The 20,468-nt window shown below is 41.8% G+C and overlaps 1 protein-coding gene across 3 annotated transcripts in view; it reads right to left on the bottom strand.

Moving 5' to 3' along the window:
• The window catches only part of MAP7D2 (MAP7 domain containing 2), a 75,724-nt gene that overhangs the window by 26,350 nt on the left and 28,906 nt on the right, over positions 1-20,468 (bottom strand). For 2 of the 3 annotated variants that reach the window (XM_006835589.1, XM_006835590.1), the window contains 5 exons: positions 18,568-18,695; positions 16,871-16,998; positions 4,180-4,448; positions 4,141-4,146; positions 3,484-3,610 (listed from right to left, as the gene is read on the bottom strand). In XM_006835589.1, the coding sequence (XP_006835652.1) occupies positions 3,484-3,610; positions 4,141-4,146; positions 4,180-4,448; positions 16,871-16,998; positions 18,568-18,695 (658 nt within the window). Of the gene's footprint in view, positions 1-3,483; positions 3,611-4,140; positions 4,147-4,179; positions 4,449-16,870; positions 16,999-18,567; positions 18,720-20,468 lie in introns of all 3 variants that reach the window. The other variant, XM_006835588.1, reaches the window with a different exon arrangement.

The raw sequence follows: 20,468 nt of genomic DNA, 5'->3' as shown, positions 1-20,468 counted from the left end.
ACCTTTCTTAATTTTAAACCATTCAGTGTTCCCATGTTCTGTTTGAACAACTGCTTCTTGATCCATGTACAGATTCCCCATGAGCACAATTAAGTGTTCCGGAATACTCATACTTCACAATGTTGTCCGTAGCTTTTCATGATCCACACAATCAAAAGCCTCTGCTTAGTCAGTAAAGCTCAGGTAAACATCTTTCTGATATTATCTGCTTTCAGCCAAGGTCCATCGGACATCAGCAATGATACCCTCATTCCACGGCCTCTTCTGAATCCAGCTTGAAAATCTGGAATTTTTTTGTCAATGTATTATTGTAGCCGTTTCTGTATTACCTTTAGCAAAACTTTACTCGCATGGGATATCAAAGAGATTGTCCAATGATTTCCGCATTCTGTTAGGTCACCTCTCTTTGGAATAGGCACAAATATGGATCTCTTCCAATCAGTCGGCCAGATAGTTTTCTTCCAAATTTCTTGGCAGAGATGAGTGAGTGCCTCCTGTGCCACCTCACTTTCTTGAAAGATTTCAATTTTTATTCCATCAATTCCTGGTGTCTTGTTCTTTGCCAATTCCTTCAACGCACCTTGGACTTCCTCTTTCATTATCATTGGCTCTTGATCAATATGCTACCTCTTGGTTTCCACTTAAAACCAAATAGCCACCACTCATCTGTCAGTTTGTCATACTGTGGTGGCTTGTGCATTGCTGTGATTCTGAAAGCTATGCTATCGGCATTTTAAATACCTGCAGGGTCACCCATGGTGGACAAGTTTCAGATGAGCTTCCAGACAAAGACAGACTAGGAAGAAAGAGTGACAAACTACTTCCGAATATTTAGTCACTGAAAACCTTGTGAATAGCAGAGAAACACTGATAAGTGTTACTGACTCCCAATAGGCCATGCATTCTGATTATGCCTCTTGCTGTGTGTGTGATCTTTGGAAAGTTACTCAACTTTTCTGATGTTCATTTAAAAAATGAGAATAGTTATAATAGTATTTCATAGCAAATTGTGAGAATTAAATGAGATAATGCATCATGACGGTCAACTCTACTTTGATGAGGCAGCTCTTCCCCACTTGTATTTTGAGTACCTTCCAACCTGAGGGGCTCACCTTCCAGCACTATATTTGACAATATTTTGGTTCTATTCATGTTTTCATCTTCTGGCACTATATGTGACAACATTCCATCACTATTTGTTTTAGGTTTTCAGTGGCTAAACAGTCAGAAGTAGTTGGTCTCTCTCTTTTAGTCTGTCTTAGTCTGGAAGCTCCAATGAAATTGTCCACCATGAGTGACCTTGCTGATATTCGAAATACCAGTGATATAGCTTTTAGTATCACAGCAACACGCAAGCCTTCATAGTACAACAAACTGACAGAAGAGAAGTGACATATGAGATGCATATGGACACACTCAAATGAAAATATAGGTCAACTAGAATTATAGGCTCTCCATTTTAGACCAGCACTGTCCAGCAGAACTTTCTGTGCTGTCCAATATGATAGCTACTGAGCACATGTGGCATCTGAGGAACTGAATTGTACTTCATCTTAAGTAGTTTACATTTCAATAGCCAAGTGTGGCTAGAGGTGAGCCTACTGGACAGGACTGCTGCAGAGTGGACCGGCCTTTGACATAGAGTCAGGAGTCATCAGCACATGTGACATGTAGTATTTAGTGCCCCATCTTGTTCTAGAAAGTGTTTAATGTTTATAGAGAAAGATGAAATTAACAGGCATATGATAAAATGAGAAAAAAAAATAAAATGAAGGCAGAAAGGGATATGAGAGCAAGGTTGGCTTAGTACATCAAATGCTTAAAACATAAAACCCCTGTGTAATATGAACCTTGAACCTATTCAGTATGATGGGGGCAATGACAGAGTAGGAGGGGGCAACACTGTTCAGAGAGGCAAGGAGTGAGGACTGGGTTGAGAGGAGATGGAGAAAAAGAGGTCAGAGAAGCAAGGCAAAGCTCAACAAGGGCAAAGTCAACAACAAAATAGACTAGGAGTCTGGCAATTTGTTGGAAGGGTTGGGGTGAATTTGAAGGTGGAATTTGAGTTGAGGAAGTAAAGGCAATATAAGCAATTAGATGAGGAGTTGGGCTGTGAAGAAAATGTGTACAACAGAGAGAGAAGGTGGTGGTGGGAAGGTAAAAGAACTTTACCTTGCTAAGCAATCAGGTTAACTTACTTGCTCTGCACCTGCATGGTATCGTCAGGGCTTGCAATTACCAAGGTCTGGCATTTGAGGACCCTCAATTCATCTTCATCTCCTGTAACTTCTCTTCTTCACACACTTTATGGCCTACCCCAACCAGCTCAAACACCCTAGTTAATAATAAATTTGCCGATATCAACCAAAAGGCTGGAGGTAGGGAAATCTCAGAGAGGTCAGAATTTGCAGCAAGAAAGGACCAGTCTGATCCACCTCCTCACCACTCCCTGATCTTTTCACAAAGATCAGCAAATCAGCAATCAGAGGCCAGAGACTTGCCAAGGTCATATAAGGATCAAGAATATTCTTTTTCTTATACTAAATTTTATGCCGAACTTGAAATGCTACAGCATCACTTGGTTTTTGTCCTGTGAATTCTCTAAGTAGCTTAGGCTGCACACTGATTATTTTAAAGGTTTCCTTTATCAACTTAATGATCAAAAATACCTTATCCTTAGCATTCAGTCTTCTCTGACTACAAATATCACAAAAGGCAGGACTGTCTTTATTTGGATACAGTGTCCTAGTACTACTACCCATGCAGTGGCTCTCAAATGTTGGCGCTATATCAGAATCACCTGGATAGCTACAAAGGCCCAGGGTCACTAAAGCAGGAAGACTGTGCAGGAAAAAGCAGAAAGGGCCAAGTCACCGAAGCCTGAGCCTGTGTACCACATGCCCAGATGGTTCTGATACGCTCCCAAGGTTTGTGCTCCAGAGTGGGCTTCTCCACACATCACTGCTCATGAGATACAAGGTCAGCTTCCATCCCTCTCTAGGAAACTCTTCTCAACCTTCCTTTCCATCTCTAGGGTCTGAGTTAGGATAATCTGGGTGATAAAATACAACTTTGGGAAGCAGAATCAAGATCTCTACGTATGGAACCTTCTCTCTTCTTAGAATCTCAATCTATAAACAAAGCTCAAGGATAGAGCTCCTGAGAGATCATGAGGACTGGCTGGTTTCAAGTTCAAGATGAGAAAGGGAAACTACCTGTACCATTTAATCCAGGAGTTCTGAGTTTTCAGGTCCTCTAAAAAGAGCAAAGTGCTTTCGTTGTGAATTACATCTACTAGCCGCTGCAACCCATGAGCACCTTGTGTGTAAACCTGGCATTCCAGGTTCCTAGACTGCTGCTGGTTTGTTTGTTTGTTTGTTTGTTTGTTTTTTATCAATTCCAGAACTGTAAAAGAAGGCATGCAAATTGTTCTTTCCACTGAAGCCTTTCCCATGAGATCACCCCAAAACTCTGAGTCAATACCTTTCTTGTTTCTCCTTCTCCAAGCGTTCTTGTTCTTCCAGCTCTTTCTGCATGCGTGCCTGCCGCCTCTTCTCAGCCAGGATCTTCACTGCCTCTCCAGCATCAGTGGTGCCTGCCGTGGGCTTTCCTGTGATACATTGGGGCAAGGTATCAAGAAGAAAAGACTAAGGTAAATGAGCACAATAATTCTACCCATACAGCAACTGCCACTTGGAAGAAAGAAAAATCCAGTCCAACAGGCTAAGAGACAATGCTGTCAGGACTAGCATGATTAGCTGTTGATCAAGAGAAGCTGTGATAGGATCCAGCTGTGATCCTGGATGCATTACACAGTGTAAGGGAGTGGGCTGGTGTGGAAGAAGAGGAACTAGCAAGTTCCAAGGTCTCTGCCATTGTTACCACCATTGGGGTGAACTCATTGCATCATAAAGGCTGCAAGGATTAGAGTAAGCTCCTCTCTTTCTGAGAAGCTCCCATATGCTGGCTGTGTAAAGCCTGCTTTACTCAGCACACTGTGAATATATCCATAGCTTGCAGCAGAGTTGGGACCCCCCAATCTCCTCCTCCAGGGAAACCTCAGGTGACTGAAAGGAGGAAAGGAGGAAGAGAGCAAGAATTCTGATTGGATGGGTCAGAGAGTGGACCATCTATGGAGACCCAAGGCTCCACATGGTAGCATCTGTGAGGAAGCCTTACCTTCACTGCTCTCCACCTTTCCTGTGGAAATTACATACTTCTCAGTGATGTGTCTGTCCACAATATGCTTCTCAGGGACATCCTCTCCGTGTGCACCAAATGTCTGTAGGCCAACAGCACCTTCCCTTTCCTTGTTGGTCTTCTCTTTATCTGCCTTCTTCTTGGGTATCTCTCGGTTGGAAAAGGGGGGAAGGCGGTATTTCACTGGTGACCCTAGGGATGGTGGCTTCATGTTCTTTGGAGAGAGTGGATAGACTTTGGAAGTTGACCTGTTAAACAAAATACACAATGGGATCATTACAGGGTCTCACCACAGAACTTTGTTCCTCAGATACCTGGTTCCACAACTTGAGTAATTTTATCTTTCAAGAAGAACAAATGTAAAAGTTAGCAAACATTCCCAAGTCCCTAAAAGACTACCCTCCAAACAGACATCTTTGTTGTTGTTGTTGTTGTTAAGTGCCATTGAGTCGATTCCAGCTCATAATGACCCTGCTCAGGTTTCTGAGGAGCAGCCAGTGAGTTTGAACTGTGGACTTTGTGGTTTGCAGTACAGTGTTTATCCTATAGTGCCACACAAGGGGTTCATAAAACATCCCTTGTTGTTGTGAATTGCCGTCAAATCGGTTCCAACCCATAGCGACCCTGTATAGGGTTTCCGAAGAGTACCTGGTGGACTTGAACTAGTTCAAACGGCTTTACAGTCTGGCGCATTAACCCATAGTGCCACACCAGGACTCCAAAACATCCCTAGTGGAAAGTAAATATTTTAAGAAGCCTAGATGATGATGCCATGTCCTAGTTTCACTGAAATTTGATGACAAGGATGGAGTGCTAGGCATTTTCCCTCCCTCCCTCCCCCTTTTTAGATGAACACTAGTGTTAACGCAGTTCTAGCATGACATGCTGTTCAACCATCACCGTGTAACCATTTCTGAATTTTCCCATCACTGGATCCTCTAGAAATATAGAGAAATAAAGTCAGTTGAGGAGTGGGGATGAGGATAAGGATGTCCTCTTGGAAATTCTTAAAGTTTAAAAGAATTGTCTTTCACTCCTACTGGGCAGATAAAAAGATGGCCAGCCTGTTCCCATGCAGGGAAACATGGTTTTGTTAAAACACAGACGTCTACTTTGTGTTTGTTGAAAGAAAGTTATAGGTCCCCCTAGCCAGGCCGAGGCACCTAAATGAGGACTGGCTGCTGCTGCTGTAGATCTACCCAGAGGTTCACACTGGGATGCAGGGGGCATTTTTACCGTTCCTTTAGGGAGAACATAATCTGTACATAAATTACAAGCTGCTACTTGTAGTTGACAAAGTTCAATTTTACTCAGGCCCTAAGAACATGGATCCTGGTGTGGGGCTGTAGGATAAGCACTAGAGTGCTAACTGAAAGACCAACAGTCCAAACTTACCAGCTGCTCCTCAGAAACCCTATATAGGGTCCTATGAGTCAGAACTGACTCCATGGCACTTAATAAGGAACAAGGAGAACAGCAACAGTTAAAGAACCCCTTCCCTGTCCTTTTGTGTTCCAGAATTTGCAAAGAATTGACCAAAACAATACTAATGATGTGCTGTATTAATGATCGCCCTGACCTTCTACTTCCTCAGTCTTCACCATCTCCGGCATCTAATCAGGGAGTTCCTTATTCCCTTTCTCCCTGCCATGAGGTCTCTAGGACTCAGGCAACCTTATAAAATGAAAAGACAGCATTTTGAGCCTTATGGCCCTAACTGCAATCTCAGTAAATCACTCATGCAATCCAGTGATCAATCCCCTTAGCTTTCTTCAGTGCTCATCCACTAACCCACCCTATATTTTTAAAAGCTCATGTTTTTGTCTCAGTAGAGTTGTACTCAGATTTGAGTGTTCCTTTGCCTCCTTCAAATAGTCCTTCCTCTGCTTCTTGCAAGAATATTTTTTTAATAAAGTCATCCTTGCCTGCTTTAACATTATCCTTTGCAATGTTTTCTTTGACACATCCTGTAGCAAGTTGAACCATATGAAATTGCTAACATCTTACTGCCTTTGGCCTATAACAACACAAAAAATGGTAATTCATAAAGTTCAACTTAATATTTAAGGTCAATTTCTTATGATCAGTTTAGCTACCTAATTGGATCCTGGTGATTAGGAAAAAAATCATAGATAATATTAAAATTAAACTTGAGAGAAACAATAGTGATATGCTGATCGTTAAGACTTAGGCCAGTTTTCCAATGATGTTAAGAGTATTTTCTCACTGTATGGTCTGTCAGTCAAGGCAAGGATGAGGGTCACACAGCAGGTGAGGAAAACTGATCGCTCTACCCAAAAAATATATCTTTAATATGATTTGAATTTTCACGATTTCATAGTTTCAGTATTAACCATATGATTTCTGTAGAATCAGTCCAGATTACACTGTCCCTCCCACAGCAGACTTCTTCCCAACTGGGATAATCCAAACCCTTGAAATCTCTTCTTCAAGCTGGTCAGGCTGACATCCCTGTGCAATAACCCAGTTAGGTCCAAAACCACACAGCAGGTTGCTCTAGTCTCCACCATAAGGCACATCTGACTCTCAAGCTTCACACTGGGGTTCTCCCATATTCCTAAGGGACACAACCTCTCAGCAAATGGGCAGCTCTTTTCAGATGTACAACAGAACCCTGGGAGTCCTGGTGTGGTGCTGTGGGCTAATGCATCGGACTGCAAAGTCATTCGAACTGCAAGGTTGGTGGTTTAAACTCACCAGCTTCTCCTTGGAAACCCTATACAGGGTCACTATGGGTTGGAATGGACTCAACAGCACTTAACAACAACAGAACCCTGGGAGAGTCTTGTGGTTCTCTATAGGATAAGTACTCAACTTCGAACCACAAAATTGGTGGTATGAGCCCACCAACTGCTCCGCCTAAGAACGGTAAGGCTTTTTGCTCCTGCAAAGATTTACAACCTCAGAAACCATAATAGGGTCGCTATGAGTCGGAACTGACTCAAAGGCACTCAACAACATAAACCCTAGATTCTTCATTTTTTTCCCTAGAAACTTTCTTCAAATAAAATTCTTATATAGATTTAGGGGGAAGGGGAAAGAGAAATACAGTTGAAAGGGCACTGACTTTCTGTGTGCGGTGATGAAAAACTTTTGGAAATGAATAGTTTTGGTTGCACAACATGGTAAATATAATTAATATCATTAAAATGTACACTTAGAAATGGTTAAATGGCAAACTTTGTTAAATATGTTTTACCACAAGAAACTTTGTTTTTAAATTTCAGTTTTGGGGGAACGAATCTTGCATACAATCTTCCCAAGCACATGACTGACCATAGGACATTTAACAGTCTCCCTGGCCTCTGTAAAGACCCTGGTGGCATAACAGAGTTAAGCTCTTGGTTGCTAACCAAAAGGTTGGTGGTGCAAACCCATTAATGGGTTCCACAGAAAAAAGATGTAGCACTCTGCTTCTGTTACGATTACTACCCTTGGAAACCCTGAGGGCAGTTCTACTGTCCTAAAGGATTGCTATGGGTTGGAGTCAACTTGATGGTAGTAGGTTGGTTTTTTACCTGGCCTCTACTTACAAGATACCAGAAGCAACTTCCTGACTGTGACAACCAAAAATGTGTCCAGACAGTACCAAATGTCCCTTCCCAGCTGAGACCCACTGAAATGATATGTATACACATTCCACTCACGATTCAGATGGACATTCTATCAGTATAAATTAGACAAAATAGAGATGGTCTGGTTGCAATATTGGAGGACTCTAGGGCAAAATACTGAATGATGCAGTAAGTATCAAAAGAAGATAGAATACACAGAGTCACTGTACCAAAAAGAACTGGATGATGTTCAACTATTTCAAGAGATAGCATATTATCAAAAACCAATGGTAATGAAGGAAGAAGTCCAAGGTGCACTGAAGGCATTGGTGAAAAACAAAGCTACGGTAACTGATGAAACACAAATCGAAACCTTTCAACAAACTGATGCAGCAATGGAGACACTCATTCATCTACGCCAAGAAATTTGGAAGACAGCCATCTGGCCAACTGATTGGAAGAGAGCCACATTTGTGCCCATTCCAAAGAGAGGTAACCTAACAGGATGTAGAAATCACTGGACAATATGAAATATCATATGCAAGTCAAATTTTGTTAAGATAATTAAAAAATGGCTGCAACAGTACATTGACAAGAAACTGCCAGAAGTTCAAGGCTGATTCAGATGAGAACATGGAAAGAGGGATATCACTGCTGAAGTCAGATGGATCTTTAATGACAGTAGAATACCAGAAAGATGTTTACCTGTGCTTTATTAACTATGCAAAGGCTTTTTTTTTTTAATGTTTTATTGTGAATTAAGTGATAGCTTACATGGGAGAACATTAGCTTTACATTCTTCCTATAGTTACAATCCCCTCCATCATCAACCAAACAAATGGTACACCCCACAAGCCTGCCCCCCTCCCCTTCCCCGTCTTCAGCACACAGCCCCTTTCCCTCTCTAGGTCTAGAGTTCCCAGCCGCTCCATCTCTCCACGTCATCGTCTCTGCCTACATCTCTGGCGTCACAGTTTCTCTGACTAGGGTCCCGCACTCCGCTCTTCTCCCTTGATGCTTCCAGGGCCTGCCGCTCCTGGACTGCAAAGTCAACCACTTTCTTCCTTTTGCTACAAAACGTCTACCTTTACATTTCCAACCCTCACAGTCAGTCCTGATAGTAATTATTCACTATTGTACCACATGAGTACATCTCCTTTCATTAGTCCCGCCCAGACAGATTGGATACTACTCAGTGGAGATTCTACCTTCTTCCGCGCCCTTTGGATCTAGGCTTCCTCTTGAAATCCTGTAAGCCAGTCACTTTGCCTTTGTAGCCCCCCCATTTTGGGTAGTCAATGTCCAAGTTGCCCATCCCTGTCTACTGTGTATCGAGGGGGTGGGAATGATCATCGCTGTAAAGATTTGTTCCCTCTTTTGAGCTACTGCATCCATAGGTGTAGGTCACGTTCATCAAATTGTATCAGATTACTCTTTTTTTCCTCTTCTTTCTTCTTCTAGTTGAGCTCTGTTCATCCAGCCATTGAAGCCAGGTCAAGTGGGTATTATCTGTAAGTGTGGGTGTTCTTGTGCACATGCCATCTCTTCTATCAGCTGGACGTTTCATTCTCCACTCTAGTCCTCTGGGCCCAAGAGTCCCCAGGTCTTGCCAAACTGCTGATCAACCAGGTCTCCACCCAGGTTCACAGGAGTGTATTGAACGTGGTTAGACTTAGTATGCAAAGGCTTTTGACAGTGTGGATCATGACAAGCTATGGACAACATTGCAGAGAATGAGTATTTCGGAAGATTTAATTGTGCTCACGAGGAACCTGTACACCGATCAAGAAGCAGTTGTTTGAATAAAACAATGGAACACTGAATGGTTTAAAATTAGGAAAGGTGTGTTCCAGGGTTGTGTTATTTCACGATACTTATTAAATTGGTATGCTGAGCAAATAATCCGAGAAGCTGCATTATATGAAGAACACCATGGCATCAGGATTAGAGGAAGACTTATTAACAGCCTGTGATATGCAGATGATACAAGCTTGCTTGCTGAACGTGAAGAGAACTTAAGATACTTACTGATGAAGATCAAAGACCACAGTCTTCAGCATGGATTACACCTCAATGTAAAGAAAAAAAAAATCTTACAACTGGACCAATAAATAAATTCGTGACAAATGGAGAAAAGACTGAAGTTGACAAAGACTTCAATTTCCTTGAATCCAGTTATCAACATTCAAGGAAGCAGCAGTCAAACCTGCTGTACCTTAGGCCTGAAACTGATTATCTTTCCTCTTTAAAGTGTTCAAGAGCAAAGATATCAGTTGAGGACCTTGGTATTTTCAACAGCTTCACACTCATGTGAAAGTCGGACAGTGAATAAGGAAGACCGTAGAAGCATTTGAGTTATGATGCTGGAGGAGAATATTAAAGTACTATGGATTGCCAAAAGAACAAACCAATCTGTGTTAGAAGAAGTATAGACAGAGTGCTCTTTAATAGTCAGGATGGCCAAACTTTGTCTCTCATACTTCGGACATATTATCAGGAGGGACCAGTCCCTGGAGAAGGACATCTTGTTTGGTAAGGTGGAGGGTTACAGAAAAAAAGGAAGACCCACCCCCTCCAGCAAGATGGATAGGCAAAGCCACAGCATCAATGGGCTCAAGCGTGGCAACACCTGTGAGGTTGGCCCAGGACCAGGCAGTGTTTCATTCTGTTATGCATAGAGTCGCTATGAGTCGGTACTGACTCAATGGCACCTAACAACAACAACAACAACAACCTATTTAAGAAGTCCTGGTGTGGCGCTGTAGTATCAGCACTGGGCTTCAAATTACAAGATCAGCAGTTCAAATCCACCATCTGCTCCTTGGAAACCCCTATACAGTGTCGCTATGAGTCAGAAATGACTCAACAGCACTAAACAACAACAATAACAATCTATTTAAGTACTCCTGATATGGTGTTGTAGGGTCAGCACCGGATTGCGAGTCACAAGGTCAGCAGTTCAAACCCACCATCTGCTCCTCGGAAACCCTATATAGGGTCTCTAAGAGTCGGAACAGCACTTAACAATAATGACAACCTATTAAAGGAGTCCTGGTGTGGCGCTGTAAGATAAGCTCTGGACCATATGGTTAGTTTGAACTGCAAGGCAGGCATTCAAATTTACCAGCCACTCCTCAGAAACCATATACAAGGTTGCTATGAGTTGGAATCCACTCAATGGCACGTAACAACAATAACAAGCTATTTAATGGAGCGCTGGTGGTGCAGAAATTGAAACATTCAGCTGTCAACTAAAAGGTTGGAGGTTTTAAACCCACAAACTGTTCCACAGGAAATGTGCAGTCTGCTTCTACAAAAGATTGTTGTTGTTGTTAAGTGCTGTTGTGTCAGTTCTGACTCATAGCAACCCTGTATAGGGTTTCTGTGGAGCAGTTGGTGAGTTTGAAATGCCGATCTTGTGGCTCGTAGTCCAGTGCTGATCCTAGAGTGCCACACCAGGAGTCCTCTGTAAAGATTACAGCTTTGTAAACTTTGTGAGATAATCAGCACTGAACTGTGAACCACAAGGCCAGCAGTTCAAACCCACCAGCATCTCCTCAGAAACCCTACACACGGTCACTATGAATGGGAATGGATTTGAGGGCACTTAACAACAACATATTTTAAATAAGAAAACCATAGTCCTAAGAATTTAAAGACCTTCCCCAAAGAGATGTAAACAGAGAGAGTCAGAGTTGGAAGCCAAGTTGTTAGATTCTTCCTCTGGCTCTCTTAGCAACCTTTATGATGAAAAATATCACAAAAGGAATTTACAGGTTTATTTGAGCCTTCCCTGCAGCACATGGCAGGACTGTATAGCTTTTGAGGTTCCATGACTGGCAGAATGATGAACAAACACCTCTGTAAGAGGAACAGGAAGAACAGCTCTCAGGAGAGGGCTGTCAAACTTCTGAACATGTTCTGAGAACATGAGCTTCTCAGCTATGCAAGCACAGAGGAGGGGCAAATGTAGCTTTGAATAGTTCTGGAAAGGATAGTGGTGCAGCTGAGTCCTCAGGGATAGAAAGGTAGCAGATCTTTGGACTGGGGCCTGGGAGTGAAGTCATCTGCATACATCTCTCTTCTCCCTCCATGCATGAGGCTCCTTGACATGGTGACTGTTCTCACTTATGTTGGGATTCTCTGGGCATTTGGCACAGTGACTTGCAATCATTCATACACTCCACAAATATTTATTAAGCACTTCTCACTGTTAGGTGCTGTTGAGTTGATTCCGACTCACAGTGACTTAAATAACAGAGTTGAATTGCCTTATAGGGTTTCTGAGGCTGCGTTGTGTGGCTGTATTGATAGAATAGAAATGGAATCTTTCAACAAACTGATGCAGCACTGGAAGCACTCACTCATCTATGCCAAGAAATTTGAAGACAACTGCCTAGCCAACTGACTGAAAGAGAGCAGTATTTGTGCCCATCCCAAAGAGAGGTGACCCAACGGAATACAGAAATCATTGGACAATATCTTTGCTATCCCATGCGAGTAAAGTTTTACTATAGGTAATACAGAAATGGCTGCAATCACACACTGACAGAGAACTTTCAGAGGTTCAAGCTGGATTCAGAAGTGGATGTGGAATGAGGGATATCATAGTTGACGTCAGATGATCTTGGCTGAAAGCAGAGAATACCAAAAAGATGTTTACCTGTGCTTTATTGACTATACAAAGGCTTTCCAATTGTGTGGATCATGACAAGCTATGGACAACATTGCGAAGTACGAGTATTCCGGAACACTTAATTGTGCTCATGAGGAACCTGTACATAGACCAAGAGGCAGTTGTTGGAACAGAACATGGAAACACTGAATGGTTTAAAATTAAGAAAAGTGTGTGACAGGGTTGTATTCTTTCACCATAATTACTCAACATGTATGCTGAGCAAATAATCCGAGATGCTGGGATATATGAGGAAAACCGTGGCATCAGGATTGGAGGAAGACTTATTAACAACCTACGATATGCAGATGATACAACCTTGCTTGCTGAAAGTGAAGAGGACTTAAAATATTTGCTGATGAAGATCAAAGACCACAGCCTTCGGTATGGGTTCCATCTCAATGTAAAGAAAACAAAAATCCTCATCACTGGACCAATAAACAACATTTTTATCAATGGAGAAAAGACTGAAGTTGTCAAAGACTTCATTTTTCTCGGGTCAACCATCAATACTCGTGGAAGCAGTAGTCAAGAAATCAAATGATGAATTGCATTAGGTAAATCTGCTGCACAAGACCTTTTTAAAGTGTTGAAGAGCAAAGATTATCAGCTTGAGGACTAAGGTGGACCTGACTCAAGCCATGGTATTTTCAATAACCTCATGTGCATGCAAAAATGGACAGTGAATAAGGAAAACTGTAGAAGAATTGATGCATTTGAGTTATGGTGTTGGAGGAGAATATTCAAAGTACCATGGACTGCGAAAAGAACAAATAGATCTGTGTTGGATGAAGTACCCCAGAGTGCTCCTTGGCGGCCAGGATGGCCAGACTTCATCTCTCATACTTCGGACATATTGTCAGGAGAGACCAGTCACTGGAGAAGAATGTCATGTTTGGTAAGGTGGAGGGTCAGCTAAAAAGAGGAAGACCCCCAGAAAGATGGATTGGCAAAGTGGCAGCATCAATGGGGTCAAGTGTAGCCAACGATTATGAGGTTGGCCTATGAGCTGGCAGTGTTTCATTCTGTTGTGCATAGGATTGCTATGAGCTGGTACTGACTTGATGACACCTAATAACAACATTGTGTGGTGCTATAGGATAAAGCACTAGACCACAAGGTTGGTTTGAACCACAAGGTCAGCAGTTCAAACTCACCAGCTGCTCCTTGGAAACTCTATACAGGGTCACTATGAGTCAGATCCGACTCGATGGCACTTAACAACAACAATATAATCTTTATGGAAACAGATCATCAGGGTTTCCTTCCATGGAGCAGCTCTGAGTTTGAACTGTCAACTTTTCAACCAGAACTTAGTACTTAACATTGTACCACCGTTGCATTGTTGTTAAATGCTGTCAAGTTGGTTCTAACTCATAGTGACCCTGTAAAAGGTTCCCAAGGAGCAGCTGGTGGGTTTGACCTGCCGACCATGTTGTTTGCAGTCCACTTGTAATCCTACAGTGCCACACCAGGAATTTAAGTTATTTTGCCACTAGGGCTCCTTTAATTAAGAACCGACTATGTGCCAACTGGGGTCCTGGTGTAGTGTTGTAGGCTAAGTACTATACTGCTAACTTTCAAGGTCAGTGGTTCAAACCCACCAGGTGCTCCTCAGAAACCCTACACAGGGTTACTATGAGTTAGAACCAACTCGACGGCACTTAGCAATAACAACATGTACCAATTAGGAGTCTCTGTGTGGTACAAATGGTTAGTGTGATCAGCTTCTAACCAAAAGATTGGAGTTCAAATCTACCCAGAGACACCACCGAAGAAAAGCGTGGCAATCTTCAAAAATGTCACGTCTGAAAAGCTTCATGGAGCACACACAAGGGGTCGCCATGAATCAGAATTCACTTGTTAGCAACTGGTCTAGTTTATGTACAATTGGTACATAAACAATTGGTACTGCTGTTTATACAGTGGGCAAAAAAAAAAAAAATCTAAGTTGAACTCTATATTTTAAAAAAACCTTTTATTCAAGTTTCTTCAAACAGGGAATGTTTTTCTAAAACTCAGCTGATGTGTCCTTAAAAATATAAAATAGTTCTAGAAATACAATTTTCTTTGAGATCTCCAACATGGAAGAAGTAGCATCAGCCAATTCTGTGCTTGCTTCCAAGATCTAATACTCATGCTATAGAGAGAAGCAAACTTCTTGTGCATATTAGTGAAATTCACAATAATAATGATGAAATGAGAAAGCTAATATCCATACAGGGACTATGAGTCAACATCAAGGAAAAGAGAGGGGTGGAATCTGGAGAACTCCCAATATGAACTCTGTTCATGTCAACATCCCAAATTATTACCACAGAAGTAACAGGTAGATAGAAACCAAGAAGGTTGTGATATAAGACAAAGGTAAAAATAGATTATAGAGGCCACAGAATAGATTCAGACAAGTTATAAGAGAGCAGCACCATTACCCCAAACAGGCAATGGTAGCATATAAAAGATGCAATGTGCAAAAAGAAGATGTTTTTATTTCAGCAATGTGCTATGGAAGGATTTTTTTCCTGTGGAGAAACAGATACATCAATGTTGTTGTTATTGTTGTAAAGTGCCATTGAGTTGATTCTGACCCATAACGACCATGTATAGGGTTTCCAAAGAGTATCTGTTGAGTTTGAACCACTGACATTGTGGTTCAAACAGACTTTGCAGTCCAACGTATTAACCCACAGGGCCACACCAGGACTCTGTATAAATAGTCTATGAAAATGAGAGTAATTTCTGAACATAATAATAATAGTGAAAAGGTCTCTGATAGAATCAACAAATAGTAATCACAGATGATGTTGCTTTGGAATATTTTAAAGTAAATTCTAAGTGTTAATTAAACTCATGTTTTACTCTATGTTCTCTGAACCAAACAACAGGTATATATTGTTCTCTCTATAAAAATGGACTTGTTTTCCCACATTAAATCATCTCTCTCTCGATCGGTAACACTAATGATGTTTTTTTCATTACTGCTGAATTGAGCTGTTTACAGAGTCACTTTGGTCAGCTATCATCAGTAAAATGTTTTAATAACAAAACAATGGTCTCACAGTTAGTGTAAATTTGTTTTTCAGTTACATGATTTCATTGGTGAGTTTACCCAATTGTTAACTAGAACTATATTGACTTCAGTCTCTTCTCTGGAGCAAAGAGTGAAGAAAACCAAAGACTGAAGGAAACAATTAGTCCAAAGGACTAATGGACCATGCAAACTATATCCTCCACTAGCCTGAGACCAGAACTGCATGGTGCCCAGCTACCACTATCGACCTCTCTGGTTGGGATCACAATAGAAGGTTCTGGGCAGAAGAGAGAAATATAGAACAAAATTCAAATGCACAAAAATGACCAAAGTAACTGATCTGATAGCTACTGGTAGAACACCCCAAGACTATAGCCCTTGTTGTTGTTAAGTGCCGCCGAGTCGGTTCTGACCCATAGCGACCCTGAACAGGGTTTCTGAGGCTGTAAATCTTTATGGGAGCAGCAAGCTTCATCTTTCTCCCATGGAGCAGCTGGTAGTTTCTAACTGCTGACCTTACAGTTCGCAGCCTGATTCGTAACCACTACGCTACCAGAGCTCCTTGACTATAGCCCTTAAACACCCTTAAAACCTGAAACTGAACTCAACTCCTGGACATCAGCCAAACAGACAGCCCTTTAAAGTGAGCAATACCACCTGTGAGGAATGTGCTCTGCAGAACAGTCAATTACATGAGACCAAAAGGCAGCATTAGCCCCTTTCCTGGACAAAAAAAGTTCAGATGGCAGGAAGGAACAGGAATGATGGACAAATGGGAATGGGGAACCCAGGGAGGGAGCAGGAAGAGTGCTGTTTACATTGAGGGGATTGCAGCTAATGTCAGAAAAAAATGCACACAATTGTTGAATAGAAAACTAATTTGCTCTGTGAACCTCCACCTAAAACACAATGAAATGTTCAAAAGAAGGAAAAAACAAACAAACAAACATACTGCTGATCTTGGCTGGCCCATTATTACTGTCTCTCTGTCTGTCTGAGAGAGTGAGTGTGTGAGTGAGCAAATGAGTGATAGGAAGAGTACAAGCTCGATATGACAAGTTCACTCTAGATTTAGTTGCAGGACAGAAGAATACCCAAAAAGTACAATAGAATTCAAGGAACTACAAAGAATGTGCTGAAAGGCTTAGCTTGGTAAATACACATCCCATATTGACCAGTTAATGAACACCTGGCCAACCCATCATTTATTTCTCCAGGAAAGACACACAGATAAACAAGTCGGGCAACTCAAATGCCACCGCTTCTCCACCTTGCCCTTTATGGATGCCCATGGTTTTGGCAGCAACAGAAGCCACAAAAGGGAATCACACAAAGTGCCACCGAAAGGACTTTGACTCAGACTGTCTAGACAAGAAGAATGACGCTTACTTGAGTGTTATAGGAGAAGATGGTCTCTTAGAAAGGCCTGCTGGAAAGTCACATCTTCTCAGAGGGGACCCCAGGCCCACAGTGGTCACAGAAGTTGGTGTTCGAGGCTCCCTCTTTGACTTCTCCACCTGTAAGGGGACATAGGACAAGGTTCCTGACTAGCACCACCTCTCTAATTTCCCAAAAGATCACAAATGGAATAAATGTCCACTTTTATGTCAGAGGATCAACACAAAGCTACAGTACTTACAGTTGAAAATTTACAGGGAAGCACCATGAGGTCATTGTATTTAGGTAATCCAGTAAAATAATAATAATAATAATTCAGTCTCAAAACATAAAAATTTCCTCATTATCTTGAAAAGAGCTAATGACAGAACCACATTATGGTTCTGGACATAAAGAAACTAGAAAGAACACAATGATAGGCAATCAGGGCAAAAATTGTAAAAGGGTGAAAATGCTGTGGTTATAACATCCAAGACAGTGAGCTGTGAACCCTGACCAGTATATATAACAAAATGGGGACTCCCAATTACTTCCTTCAACGCCACTCATCCCCCTCAGTCTTTCTCCTTCCTCCAGAGTCAGAAGGGAATAGACATATGTGCCTAGCATACAGTAAGTGCACAAAGGTCAGTCCCCTTCTCCCCATCTTACTTTTCTGCAGAGAATCCTCATTTGGCCCCCCACACACACACATCAGCCCCTTTTTACAGTGATTCCAAGAGGCTGAAGCCATCACTTCTCATTAGAGAACCTTAGGGTCACATGGGAGTTAAAACATAAATAAAAGTATAAAATGTCCAAGAGTACAATTATTATGTGGTGGTTTTAAAACAGACTCTAAACAAGTTTAGCTTAATTTCCCTATCGAGTGTGGGTTGGAATTCAGGGCTTACTTTTAAGGAATAGCAAATGGAGGAAGTGATGGCACATAACTTTTGAGATGAGATCATAAATGTCATTGCAGCTTCCTCTTTGCTCTCTATCTGGAGAAGCCAGTTGCTTTGTCATTTGGATGCCTAAGGAGTTTTTGATGAGCCCCACATGGCAAGGAACTGAGGCCTCCTGCCAACAGCCAAGTGAGTGAGCAACCTTGGAAGAGCCCCAGTCAAGTTTTCAGATGATGGCAGCCCCAGCTGGCATTTTGCTCACGCCCCCACGCCCATATGAGAGACCCTGTATCAGAAACACTCAGCTAAATCAATGACAATTTCAGACTCAAAGAGCCTGTGCTACAATAAGCACAGTTTGGGAAATTTGTTGTGCAACAACTGAGAACTGTAATAGTATATTTTATGCCTTCAAGAAGGTTTAGAGGCCACTTTGTGGATGAAGGTTGACCTAGAACCTTAGTTCTAATTACCCATATAGACAAGACTGACACAGAATCAGACATTTTTAAAGAAGCAGAGAGAGGACACCTGGACCAGTCTTACAGATTCCTGTCCTCTGGGAGCCTGTCTATAACAAGGATAAGGTCTTTAAGAATTTGCTTCAGGGCACGGAAATTTAGGAGAGTGCAAAAACATAAATAATTTTCAAAGGTTGGGTGAAATGTTAAACCAAATCTGCCCTTTGAGCAGTTCCTGGAGACTGATGAAACATAAGCCTCCAAGTCAAGGGCAGAAAGGAATCACAATGTCAGATAAACCACAGTCAGAAAAGTGGGAATTAACGGGATTGACACATACCAAAGGGGCCTCAGCTCCTGCAGTTGCTCCTTTCCCCATATCTCCAATGCTAGATGTGGAAGTGGTCTTCTTTTTCTCAACATTTCCAGTTGGAGAAGATTTGTAAGATTTGAGAGGGCCAACAGGAGCTATACGAGGATAGTCATGGAATACTAGAGAATTACAGTATAATAGCCAGAGAGACAAGGGGCACAGACAGCAATGGCAAAGGCAGTCAGAAATAACACCACATTTGTTAAAACATGACATGAACAATCCGTATTCTCAAAATCATACCTTATTTTTTTCTACTGTACATAGACTGGATCTTATCCTAAATAGGGTTTCAAACCAGTTCAAAATGTTTGGTAATTGCCATCTTAAACAAGGGCCACATATATATTGCATAGCATCCAAATCCATTGCCACTGGCATTTTGACTCAGTAATAAACAAATAGCTGTGTTCCACTCAAAGATAGAAGCCAACCACATTGTTTTGAATGTGTATTGCTCTCTAGAATCCTGCCAATAATCTAATCTCCTGTATCAGGCTTTCTGAAACTTTCAGGAGAAAGGATGTTACAGGTAGGGATTTTTACATGATCAGTTCCCAATAAAAACCAGGGCATTGTGTCACTAATGAGCTTCCCTGGTAGACATGTCACATGTGTTGTCACAACTTTTTGCTGGGAGAATTCATCATGTCCCTTGTGACTCCATTGAGAGAGGACTCTTGGGAGCTAGTGTCTGGTATCCTCTAGACTTTGCTCCATGTGCCTTTTCCCTTTGTAGATTTTGGTGTTAATAAATCATAGCTGTGTTATGCTTACATACTGAATGACCCTGACTCACTGTTGGAGACTCTGAGGAAAAGGGAGATATAAAAAGAGAGGCAATCTCCAGATGGAAATAGACTTTTGAAGCTTTTAGTTGCGAATCTGATTTCCAGAGGCTGATGATTTTCTGGCCTGGTGTGTATACTTTTGAGTGGGTCAATTTGGACTTAGGCTGACAAGGTGAAAAGGACTTAGAAAACTCTTGTCTGTCCCATGGACTTGGCACACAGCTGTCTGGTCCTGCAGGGTCTTGGTTTTTCTGCCACAGAAGAAAAGCTGTTGGCTTGTTTGCACTCCTGAATTCACAGATGCTAACTGCTTGGACCTGCATTGGGCAAAATACCTATTTAAAATACTAAGAAGCAAAGATGTCACCTTGAAGACCTTGAAGACTAAGATGTGCCTGACCCAAGTCATGGTATTTTCAATTGCTTCATATGCATGTGAAAGATGGACAATTAATAAGGAAGACCAAAGAATAATTGATACATTTGAATTATGGTGTTGGTGAAGAATATTGAATATACCATGGATTGCCAGAAAGCCAGCATTTTGTTGTTGTACACAGGATCACTATGAGTCAGAACCGACTCAACAGCACCTAATAACACCCAGAAGAATGAACAAATCTGGCTTGGAAGAAGTGCAGCCAGAATGATCCTTGGAACCGAGAATAGTGAGACTTTGCCTGACATATTTTGTATACTTTATCGTTACTGGAGGGATCAGTCCCCAGAGAAGGACATTGTTGTTATTAAGTGCTGTCAAGCCAGTTCCAATTAATAGCAACCCTGTATAGGAGTTCTGGTGTGGTGCTGTGGGTTAATGTGTTGGACTGCAAAGCCTGTTTGAATTACAAGGTTGGCAGTTCAAGCTCACTAGTTGCTCCTATGAAGCCCTACACAGGGTCACTATGGGTTAGAAATGACTGACTCAATGGCACTTAACAACAATAACATATGGTTTCCTAGGAGCAGCTGGTGACCTTGTGGTTCAAACCTAACTTGCAGTCCAGCGCATTAACCCACAGTGCCACACCAGGACTCCAGAGAAGGACATTATACTTGGTAAACTAGAGGGTCAAT

The sequence above is a fragment of the Chrysochloris asiatica genome, unplaced genomic scaffold (assembly GCF_000296735.1).
Source record: "Chrysochloris asiatica unplaced genomic scaffold, ChrAsi1.0 scaffold00018, whole genome shotgun sequence".
NCBI lineage: Eukaryota > Metazoa > Chordata > Mammalia > Afrosoricida > Chrysochloridae > Chrysochloris > Chrysochloris asiatica.
This window is presented reverse-complemented; position numbering and strand designations above follow the sequence as displayed.